This window comes from Rutidosis leptorrhynchoides, chromosome 2 (genome assembly GCF_046630445.1).
Source record: "Rutidosis leptorrhynchoides isolate AG116_Rl617_1_P2 chromosome 2, CSIRO_AGI_Rlap_v1, whole genome shotgun sequence".
Taxonomy (NCBI): Eukaryota; Viridiplantae; Streptophyta; class Magnoliopsida; order Asterales; family Asteraceae; genus Rutidosis; species Rutidosis leptorrhynchoides.
The window spans coordinates 17,549,995-17,562,611 of record NC_092334.1 but is presented as its reverse complement, the minus strand read 5'-3'; the positions used below and the strand labels follow the sequence as shown (position 1 = coordinate 17,562,611).

General features: G+C 32.2%; 1 protein-coding gene across 1 annotated transcript; it reads left to right on the top strand.

The window, feature by feature from the left end:
* The first annotated feature begins 4,591 nt into the window (after window positions 1-4,591).
* Window positions 4,592-5,232, top strand: LOC139887649 (uncharacterized). Its single transcript, XM_071870719.1, has 2 exons — window positions 4,592-5,035; window positions 5,209-5,232. The coding sequence occupies exons 1-2, from the start codon at window positions 4,592-4,594 to the stop codon at window positions 5,230-5,232; spliced, it is 468 nt and encodes a 155-aa protein (XP_071726820.1).
* Window positions 5,233-12,617: the final 7,385 nt, after the last annotated feature.

Genomic DNA, 12,617 nt, shown 5'->3' with positions numbered 1-12,617 from the left:
GCCAATATAGTACTACATATATAAAGTGAAAGTGTAAAAAAAAAAAAAAAGATGAATAGTGGTCGGCCACTATTGATGAATAGTGACCGACGGTTAGCGCGCTGCTGCTTGAAAAGTGTTAGCGATTTAATTAAAAAAGTTTTAAAAATATTATATATTTTAAACCGTGTAATAGCGAGTGTATGTATTCATGTATACTATCTTATCAACTTTCTCCAAATGATAAAGACATAATAGGGCAAAAAAAAAAATTATTTAAAATGATGAACAGTGCTCGACTAATAGGGATCCGAAGAAAATATATATATATATATATATATATATATATATAAATATATTTTAAACCGCGTAATAGCGAGTGTATGTATTCATGTATATTATCCTATCAACTTTCTCCAAATGATAAAGACATAATAGGGCAAAAAAAAGACAAACAAAAATATTTAAAATGATGAACAGTGCTCGACTAATAGGGATCCGAAGGGAGAAAAAAAGGTGAAGAGATCAAAAAAAAAAAAGGTGAATAGTGGCCGGCTATTATTGATGAGTAGTGGCCGACCAATAGGATTTGAGCATTCCACTATGATCAATAGTGGTCGACCAATAGGATTTGAGCATTCGACTGTGATACTTAGTATATATAGTAATAATATATAATATATATATATATATATATATATATATATATATATATATATATATATATATATATATATATATATATATATATATATATAGTAATAGTAATGCCCTAAAGTTTTTTTTTTTTTTTTTTTTTTTTTTTTTTACGAGGAACCCCACTATGGGCCAGAGCACATTGGCCCCCCCACCGCAGGTAAACCCCGGGTAAACGGCAAGCCAGCCCTCCACCGCTACCAGGTAAGGCATTCTCCAGTTTGGTCATTAAATGCGGGCACCCCTTAGGATTGAACCCGAGACTTCCCCTTCACTGAAAGTGCTGGTGGCCACCCAGGCTAGGCCGTAATGCCCTAAAGTTGTAATCGATGAGGATTAAACTTTTGTAATCGATGAGGATTAAACTTTTGTCTTCACCCGAGTCTCATAAAACTCAACCACTAGATCACTACCCCTTTAAAGTTTGAAATATTAGTTTTATAGTACGAATTCATTGGTTATATTGAGCGTAAATTTCTTACAAAAATTTGCATTTTTAGATTTTTGTACAAAGTAAAAAATAAGATATCATGTTGCCCCAAATTCTAAATAGGAAAATAATTTTTCATCCTACTATTTCAACATACCATTTTAAGATCATGACATGCGTCTTCTACTAATTCTCTCTCCAGCTCATGAATCTTGAATCTTCTATATAATATTATGTCACTGAGTAGGTTGATTTACTAGATTGATAAATCATTACTCTTCTAAATATGTGTCTGATAAATAAATGTGACATGTCTAAATACAAAATAAACCATACATATACAAATATCAATTTATTTATTTTGAATGGCAAAGACTCAAATTATGGGATATAAGTATTAGACTTGAGTCTTCGCTATGGATTCTCAAACTTCTAATCTTTAACTTACCCTGTTCGATCGGTCATCCATATACAAAATACAAAATATGAATTAAAAGGTGTCATTGTAATGGGTATCAATTAAAACTTTTGAGAAATATTATAAAAGGTTGTGGAGTTTACTTGTATATATTAAGGTACGTCGTCCTTTTGGCGTTTTGACTGCCTCGTAGAGCCTAAATCGAATTCCCAACTGACTTTGAAACCCATGGAAATTTGATTCTACTATTTTCATGGTTTTTGTTTTTATTTTATTTTATTTCTATTTTTTTTTCAAAAAAAATAATTTTCCTACTTTTTGGCCGGAGGTCCACTCGAAAGCAATCTCCTTATCTGTCGAATAGAGAGATGGATGACTTTCTCTACTTTTGTGAGTGTTTCCATTCTGGGTGGAGAAATGACTTGTTTCTATTCTCGGATAGGAGAATGATTGTCTACATCCCACCTCCCTCATACACCACTCATGTGGTATTGAGTTTATTGTTGTTGTTGTTATTGTTGTTGTTGGTTGTTTATTTATCTTTCAATGAAAGAAAAAAAAAAATAAACGTTTGCCTTCCTTAACAACGGAGAAGACCAAGACCCATAGAATATGGTGTGTGGTTAGTACGTTGCATCCTGGTTTAGGATATGATGTTAGGTAATGTGTCATTTGATTGCTTACGTTCGAGGCTTTGAGCCTATATATATGTCAACTGACTAAATTCCATGTCTAATTAATACTTCTAGTTCTTTCTTGGCTTTTTGTTATTTGTTCATTAACTATTAACTATTTCCTTTTCCTTTATCTTAATACTCCATCAATAAAAAGCTCGAGACACAAAACCTACTCTCCATTAAAGAAATTCCGAAGTTGGTAACCTTATAATTCAAGTACAATTATTTTTTTTTTATTATTTTTTTTTAAAAAGCAATAATGGTATTAGGTATAAAATAAAAATAAAAATAAAATAAAATAAAAAAAAATGTACAATTATTGACTGAGTTAATAATTTTATATTAAGATTATCCTATCAATTTTTGCTTATCTTTTTTTTTTTCTCTCGAAAATATATCAATCTACTTTGATAGTTTTATAGTGTTTTTTGAATGAAAAGCAAGTAATTACTATTACTACCAAGTTAATCATTGAACCAATATATATAATATGTAATTAGAATACTCCGTACTATTTATGGCCCCCTTTATTAAAATCGTATAAGCATCATAAATGATTGGAATGCAAACTTTTAAGCGAATAATAATAATCGGATTTTGATAACATTAGTGCAATTGTTGGTGTTTGTTACTTTGTTAGCGTTGCCTTTAGTATCAACAGGAAATTTGATAGTATTACATTTAGACATTTAGTAACCGTAAACAAACTATACTAAATTTCAGTCTATTTGCTCATTTGTTATATATATACCTAACAACTTGAGTAATTATCCATTGTTTGACATTTCCACATATTCTCTTCATAAAATTAAATCTATCAATCATTATTATACGTGAATCAATCGTTTTATTAGACATTTTTAAATATATAATATAATAAACCCATGTATATTTTTCTAATTTTTTTTTTTTCTAAAATAGTTCATACTTTGAAACAAAGAAAGTACATGTTGTTCAAGGAGACATCCTTCAATCAAGCTTTAACTTTTTTCACCAAATCTAGAAACGCCAACTACTCCACTAATAAACCTAGCTTCTAAGACCACTCCCAACCATGACGCCGTCATGGGCACCTCCTCAGCGCCAGATCAGCTTTCTCTCTTCTCCTTTCTCACCACTTCCTCCCATAACACTCCCATAACACACCATTGCCAACCATGACATACTCTCTCCTCATTACATACCCCACAAAATTAATTAAATAAATTAAGGTACAAATTTATTTGCTTATGTACAACTAATTATTGCACATATACATGAAAAAAGAGAAAGAATCCGTCCTGGGAGATGCTTGGGGAAGAAATGAATGAGGACGAAGTGGTTGAGGGTGGATGAGGGCTTGTGAGGGCGGGGACAATGCCAATGGAGCCCTCGAGGAAATGGGTTGAAGACATGGGTGAGGGCGTACCATTGGGAGTGGTCTAATTTGATTTAGTTATATCTTTTATGTAATTACAGTAAATTAATAATTAATCATAATTAATTATATGTTTTTCATTATTGAGATACTTAAATATGTCAACTTATAAAATACGTGTTACACTTCGAAAACAAACGATTTAATTGACTCAAATACTTATATTTAGAGTTGTTTCATTGAGATTATAAAATAATCCCCCCTTATAATTTTTATGGTTCAAAACGGTACTGATAGAAAAAGAATCATTTGAAGATATGATTGACACTTTAACGGTCACACGCATGTCTGAGAATATATGTACTGAGGAAAGTAATTTCTCCATAACAAACTGAAAACGACATTCTCCCACCATGGGCCTTTAAGGGTTTAACGAGAAAAAAACAAACATTATATATTCAAACAGACATATATTATTGATTTATAATTTATAATTTCTCGAGCACGAACTAAACAAAATTTAATATCTTCTATTATCGTTATCCTCTTAATGGTATACATGACACTGCAGAGGATACACAGCTGCAACAAACTCCAACTTCAAACCAAAGAGTCAAACTACAAAGTCAACTCAAATATTGTAACAACATGTAGTTAGAATTAGTTAGAGGCAGTTAGAGATTAACTTAATTCTTGTACAGTGTATTAGGGACTATATATTAGCTTATCTTCTTGCATTTTGATGTAACAGTTCATTCAATCAATTCAATGAACTCTGTTCAATCTTCATCTTCCACATTTACTTTTATGGTATCAGACATGAATCACAAACTGTGATTCATCAAATCGATCCTCAAATCACAGTTTTCATCCATTATCTCAATCATATTTCAATCACAATCTAGTTTCCGCACAACAATAAACCCTAATTTTCACGATTACACTCTGATTTTTCCCCCAATTTTACGAAATTCGACTCGTCAAACCCTAATTTCACAAATTCACCAACAATCACATCAATTCAAACAAATTCAATGGCGACTAATTCAACACTACATTCATATGATACTGATGATGTCAATTCCACTAATCATCCGCTATTTCTTCATCAACAAGATCATCCTGGATTGATTCTCATCTCGAAAAAGTTAACTGGTTCTGAAAACTACAGCTCATGGAGACGATCAATTATGATTGCTCTAAACGCAAAGAACAAACTCAAGATCGTTACTGGTGAATTCACTGAAACACACATTCAACCATCGCACAAAGCACTTTGGGGCCGTACAAACGATATGATCATATCTTGGATTCTCAACACTATCACAGATCAAATTGGTAATTCTCTCAACTTTGTCAACACTGCGGCAGCATTATGGAAAGAATTGCAGGAACATTACTCTCAACTTGATGGCCACAGAATTTTCCAACTCACAACAGAAATAACTGCACTCAAACAAACAGACTGCACAATAGAGGTATATTACCAGAAATTAAAAGGTTTTTGGGATGAATTAGATGCACTTGAAACTCCCTACACCTGCATCTGTCCATGTACATGTGAAAATGGTAAAGTAAATGTTGAAAGGGATCAAATGAAACGACTTATGAAGTTTCTCACGGGCTTAAATGAATGTTACTCCAATGTTAGGGGTCAAATTCTCCTGATGTGTGACGACCCGAAAATTTTCGACAAAATTTAAACTTAATCTTTATATGTTTCCGACACGATAAGCAAAGTTTGTAATATCGAGTCTCGAAAATTTTGAACTGTTTCATATATTCAATTGACCTTCGATCATTTCTAACGATTCACGAACAACTATTTGTAAATAGATATGTGTGTGTATATATTCATGGTAATTGAAATTATAATTTGAAATATTATATGTTGTTGTTATTAATTATGTAAAATAAAATAAAAATAGGATATTATAATAATTATTATTTAAAACATATCTATATATAAATAAATTATATTAAAAATAAATATTAAATGATTGTAATACTCGTTTGATGGTTCGATTGTTATTAAGCAAGTTAAATTCAAACTTATGTAATTTTAAAATAAACGGTGATACGAAAATGAGTTCTATAAATTTTAGGCTTATTAAAAATGTTTTTAGAAACTATTTGTTAAGTTTTAACACTTTTTATATTTTACCCATAAATGAGAGGGACAGTTGATGTAATTTTTATTTAATAAATTAATGATCGAATTTTATACCATAATGACCAAAATAAATAAATATAGTTATTGTAAAATTTTGAGATTTTTTTATGAACTTTTATCCCCCACCAATTATCAACGGAGCACGATATTGTACCCAATTGAGAGTGTCGGCAGGTGAAGACAATTGAAATTAAAGGCTGCTATGAGATTTAACATGTTTTAAATTCAGTATTATAATATTACGTTTTTAATTAATTATATTATTAAATATATACATATATCATACTTATATATACATACATATAACACATATTCATCCTCATTTATGAACCACCACTACATCACCTCCGTCACCTGCCGTCACCGGAGCACCACCCCAACCACCTAAACCCACAACCTCCGGTCACCTCCCATCTTCCACTTCAATCATCACCTTATAACTTCCTCCGTTTCTGTTTCAATTTAAATCAAAAACAAACACCACCGTAGTACACCACCACCTTCAATCACAAATCGCCACCACCACCTTGTTCTACCATCGTGAATCCACACCACACCCTCTCTTCCTCATCCTCTCTCTCTCTCTATCGGTTAACTCTCTCCCTCTCTTTTATTTACTTGAACTCACCATAATAAATGCCACCATTTACAGTCGCCATTTAATGCTTCTGTTTACAACTTGTAACAACCCAAACCAATAACCAACCGAATACGCGAATTTTTTTTTTTTAATTCAGAAGGGTGCACCACGCGCACCACCTCAGGGTGCGCGGCGCGCACAGGCCCAATTCAGTTCTGTCCGGTTTTGTCAATTTTCAAATAAAGATCTCCCACTTCCCGACATATTTTGACGAAACGCTTTTCACAACATGATATAATAGTTAAAACTCACAAGATTCAATAATAAAATAAGTTTTACGAAACCGGGCCCACATATGCCGTAATACGAGTTTCGTACAAAAGTATAAGTTTCAACCGAATTAGTTTAAATTTCAAACGACATTAGAGCATGATGTTTGGGGGTTAAACTACCCAATTCTCAGTCAAACTTCAAAAGCTAATACTTCAAAGCGGGATCTCTAATTCAATCGAATGCCCTTACCCTTATCCACGCCGGAGCCTATAAAAAGGTAAACAACGAGAGGGTAAGAAAAGCTTAGTGCATGCAATGATTATACGCGTACATATATAATATACCTACTTGCAAACACTTACACACATACCGCATACATGCTATCTACACAATTAGCTTATCGTCTCAAAATACAAGCTATTAACCTCCAATACCACAAGCTAGCAATACAACAACACATATACAATTTGTACAATATAATATGCTTACGCTACAACACCATAATCATGGTTAACCAATCGTACAAGGAATGGTACTCGAATTTTCCATCGGTGTTCATAACAACCCTTAGAGTACTTAACACGTCGTACACTAATCCCACGGGTGGCATCTTAACACATTGATACTTCACCCCGAGTGGTGTCTTAACACATCGACACTTCACTCTTCATATTACTTGAGGCGGCATCTTAACACGTCGATACTTCACCTCGAGTGGTGTCTTAACACATCGACATTTCACTCATTACCTTTCATGGAGTGGTGTCTTAGCACATCGACACTTCACTCGTCATGTGAACGTGGTGTCTTAGCACATCGACACTTCACATCTCACGCTACACAAATAAATACATTATATACCTATGCATATAATTATTCCACTCACCTTAACGATTCGGTGACGGTTTTATACTTCCGTAAGCTTCAAAGCAAAGTACCTAATATAATAAGTACTTCAATCAACACATAAACTAGTTGGACTAAATACCAACAATTCACTTATGTGCATTTAATGACTTAAATGCATTAAATGCCCCATTATCGCCAAAACCGTCCCATTAAGGTCAAGACCATCATAAATCACTCAAAGCTAGTGATTAAGATCCAACAACACTAACTAATACACAATAAGGGTATTTCATACCCATATTTCCCAACTAGGTCAATCATTAACATTTTGACCATTTTAAAACCAACACACCCATTTTGAGTCATCTTCAAACCCAAACAACACCCATTTGCTAAACAACTAGGTGTGCTAGTAATTAACTAACCAATTAAGACACATAAACACATTTATCTATTCAAAACCCTAGGTTAGTCAACTTTGAGTTCTCATGACTCAATCTTACCCAAGAACACCCAAAATCACCAAATATGGGTTTTATGTTCATCACTAACTCAAACCCTAACCCTTAAATAAATTAAAATAAGGAAATCAAGACTAGAGCATACCACCACAATCACAACGTAGTTAGTGATTAGATGAACAACTTTAATGCACGCGTCTTGACCCGAAATCAACTTCTTCCTCTTGGATTTGAGCTTTCTCACTCAAGAACTCTTCTCTCTCTAGAATTTAAGTGGAATAGATAAAGGTAGGTGTTAATGGAGTTATGACACTCCTCAAACAGATCTGGTGGCCTTTAACTCGTTCCCAAGTGAATTTACCAAATAGCCCTTCCAAAATATCTCATTATAAGAAACAGTATCCAACTATAGTAAGGGTGAGCTGCGCGCTCCCTTAAGTGTGCGCGGCTCGTACAACGTGCTGGATAGTTTCTGACTTCTGTTTAATTACACAATGTCACCCACACTTCATGTACCCTATTTACATCTCTGTACAATAAATATTAGGGTCTTACACACCTAAATACAACCACTATAAACTGCCACCTATTTTTGATTCTTTCTTGCTAATTATCAATCACCATTAAACACCACCTTCTTCATTTGAGCACCACCCATATCATCACCCTTATTCATTTTTTTTTGGTGTTTTGTTTCTCTGCGTGAATCACAAAACCCACCAGACTACTTGCTGCTACGATTATCCTTCTTTTCTATTTTCAGTCAACAAGAACACCACAAAGTAATCTTGAAATTATCGTTGCTATTTATATTTTTTTTCTGTTTTCAATTGTTTCCAGCCGACAACTCATATCAGCAAAACCTTTTGATCAATTGTTTATGATTTTTTTTGTGGGACTAGATATAACAATAATGGCCGACAACTTTAAAACCCTATATATATTTTTTTTGCTGTTACCAGCCGGTTCCCTTGTGTGCCTATTTTCGACCCATAACAAAACCATAAAACCCTTTTCTTTTTTTAAACCGCCCCACTAATAAGGTATCCAAAGTTCGATTTATTTGTTTTATTACTTGGGCCATTTAAACGAATTTACTAGATGGGATTTCTGTTGGGCCATTTATGATTCAGTTTTTATGTTGGGCCATTTAAAATTTGAATGGATTGGAAATCTGGGCTGTAGGTATTGCTGACATTCGAACTGCTGCAATGTAGCAATTACTTTAATCCCGTTCAAAACACAACAAACCAAAGCAAGACTTGTTACTGATATTGGAACCGAGACCAAACACATTTTTTTTCTCTCTTGATCTTTTATTCGTTCTTAATAACCGAGTGATAATGACTCGTTGAAGATGATGGAACAGTGATTACACGATTTGATATTAATGGTGTGATGCTACGTACTAGTAATCAATGTTGATAATTATGATGTTATAAGATAATGAACCGTATGATTATGATAACGAGATGGTGACGATAGGATGATAATAATGATATTGATAAATTGATTATAAACCGAATGATTTATGATTATGATAATAATTTTAGTTCAAATCGAGTAGAATGATGATGGACGAGTGTTCATAATCGTGATAATGATCGATCATGATGTATGAAAGTAGATGATGACGTTCGATTATGATGATGATAATAGTTTGATGGCATAGATTAGATGATGATGAGGACGATTTGGATGATGATGACATACAGATAGTAATGATCAACAATATATTGAATACATGACGATTATGGTATAAATCTCATTACTACTATTATTTTGATTATTATTATTATGATTATCATTATTATTATTATTATTATTATTATTATTATTATTATTATTATTATTATTATTATTATTATTATTATTATTATTATTATTATTATTATTATTATTATTATTATTATCATAAGTATTATTATTATAATTATTATCATCATCAATATTGATATTAAGATTATTATTATTATTATTATTATTAGTAATGTAAGTATTATTATTATTATTATTAGTATTATAATTATTATTATTATTACTATCATTATTATTATTATTATTATTATTATTATTATTATTATTATTATTATTATTATTATTATTATTATTATCATTTTTATCAAAATTTATAAAATTATCATTAGTATTAATATTATTATTATTATTATCATTATTAATTTCATATTAACAAGATTATTATAACAAATTATTTATTTTTAATATAATATTAATTATATATATATATATATATATATATATATATATATATATATATATATATAATTTAAGACATAATATAAATTTGTTTGATTACAATTATGTGTGTTAATATATATATATATATATATATAAATGATATAGGTTCGTGAATTCGAGGCCAACCCTGCATTGTTCAGTTCCGTCGTGTGAATATTTTTACTACAAAATATCGTATTGTGAATTTCATTACTCCATTTTAAATGCTTTTGCAATATACATTTTTGGGACTGAGAATACATGCGCTTTTATAAATGTTTTATGAAATAGACACAAGTAATCGAAACTACATTATATGGTTGAATGGATCGAAGCCGAATATGCCCCTTTTAGCCTGGTAATCTAAGAATTAGGGAACATCACTAATTTTGAGAATTAGTGCACCCCTAATTAACGCGAATCCTAAAGATAGATCTATTGGGCTAAACAAACCCCATCCGTTGTAGCGGATGCTTTAGTACTTCGAGTTTTTTTTATCATGTCCGATGGATGTCCCGGAATGATGGGGATATTCTTATATGCATCTTGTTAATGTCGATTATCAGGTGTTCAATCCATATGAATGATTATTTTTGTCTCTATGCATGGGACGTATTTTTATGAGAAATGAAAATAAAAATCTCGTGGTCTATTAAATTAATGGAAATGATTGTTTATGATAAACTAATGGACTCATCAACCTTTTGGTTGACACTTGAAAGCATGTTTATTCTCAGGTTTGAAAGAAATTTTCCGCTGTGCATTTGCTCATTTTAGAGATATTACTTGGAGTCATTCATGACATATTTCAAAAGACGTTTCATTCGAGTCGTTGAGTTCATCAAGATTATTATTAAGTCAATTATAGTTGGATATATTATGAAATGGTAGGCATGCCGTCAACTTTCGATGTAATGAAAGTTTGTCTTTTAAAAACGAATGCAATGTTTGTAAAATGTATCATATAGAGGTCAAGTACCTCGCGATGTAACCAGATGTAATGTATTCGTCCAGATGGATTAGGACGGGTCATCACATGTGGTATCAGAGCGGTGGTCTTAGCGAACCAGGTCTTGCATTAGTGTGTCTAACAGATAGTTGTTTAGATGCATTAGTGAGTCTGGACTTCGACCGTGTCTGCATGTCAAAAGTTTTGCTTAACATATCGTGTCGAAAAGTACCTGCTTATCATCCTTAGGAAATTACCTGCTCATTATTCTTAGTTTAGACACATCTTACTGCATTGATTGCATGAATAGTGTATAGACAAAATTCATATCTTAGCATATCTGCTAATTCATAGTTTAGCGTATCTGTTACTGTAAACTTTACCTGGCATATTCCGTAAATTCCTCAGTAATCTACGAAATCTTTTTAAATATTCTATGTAATTAGAATGCCATCCGATATCCGAAAATCATTTCATATCGAAAAATCCTTTATCTAACCATACAAGACGGAACTCACAACTAGATCAAATTCCTTCGATTCCGACAACCATTCTGATATGGATTTTCACTCGAGCTCTGAAAGAAGTATAAACGTAATGGATCAACCAATTAGTCATCACCTATTTTGGATGAAATGGGGATGGGTTCGTAGTCTACTTAACCATTGGAGACAAGAAGAAGGCGATCCCTTCCATCAATCGAATTTACCTCTTGGCGATGAACCTGAAGCACTTACCGACGAACCAGTCCGAAACACCATTTTCACCCTCATTTCCCGAATATCTCACCACGATTATATTCTATCTAAAATTCTAAACTTTATCCATCCGCTCGTTTCGACCGACAATCATCCCGGAATAATGGAAGAAGTCAACGAGCTTCGCGCTCGAGTAATCAATTTAGAAAACATGGTACAAAACATACCAGCTTCAGCAACATCACCGGCACCAACAGTATCACCAATAACCCAAGTTTCAACATCACATGCCTCAACATCTCATTATGTACCTCGAGCATAATCAACGTTCTACGAATCGTTCTGCATTATTTATCTTCGTTCGACATGGCGATTATGTAATCTCTAATATTTTAGAGATTATATATTCTTGTTCTAATGATAAATCAAATGAGTTTAATGTAGAGACCCGTCCTAATCCATCTGGACGAATACATTACATTTGGTTACATCACGAAGTATTTGACCTCTATATGATACATTTTACAAACATTACATTCGTTTTTAAAAGACAAACTTTAATTTCATCGAAAGTTGATAACATGCATACCATTTCATAATATATCCAACTATAATTGATTTAATAATAATCTTGATGAACTCAACTACTCGAATACAACGTCTTTTGAAATATGTCATGAATGATTCCAAGTAATATCTCTAAAATGAGCAAATGCACAGCGGAAGATTTCTTTCATACCTGAGAATAAACATGCTTTAAAGTGTCAACCAAAAGGTTGGTGAGTTCATTAGTTTATCATAATCAATCATTTCCATAATTTTAATAGACCATAAGATTT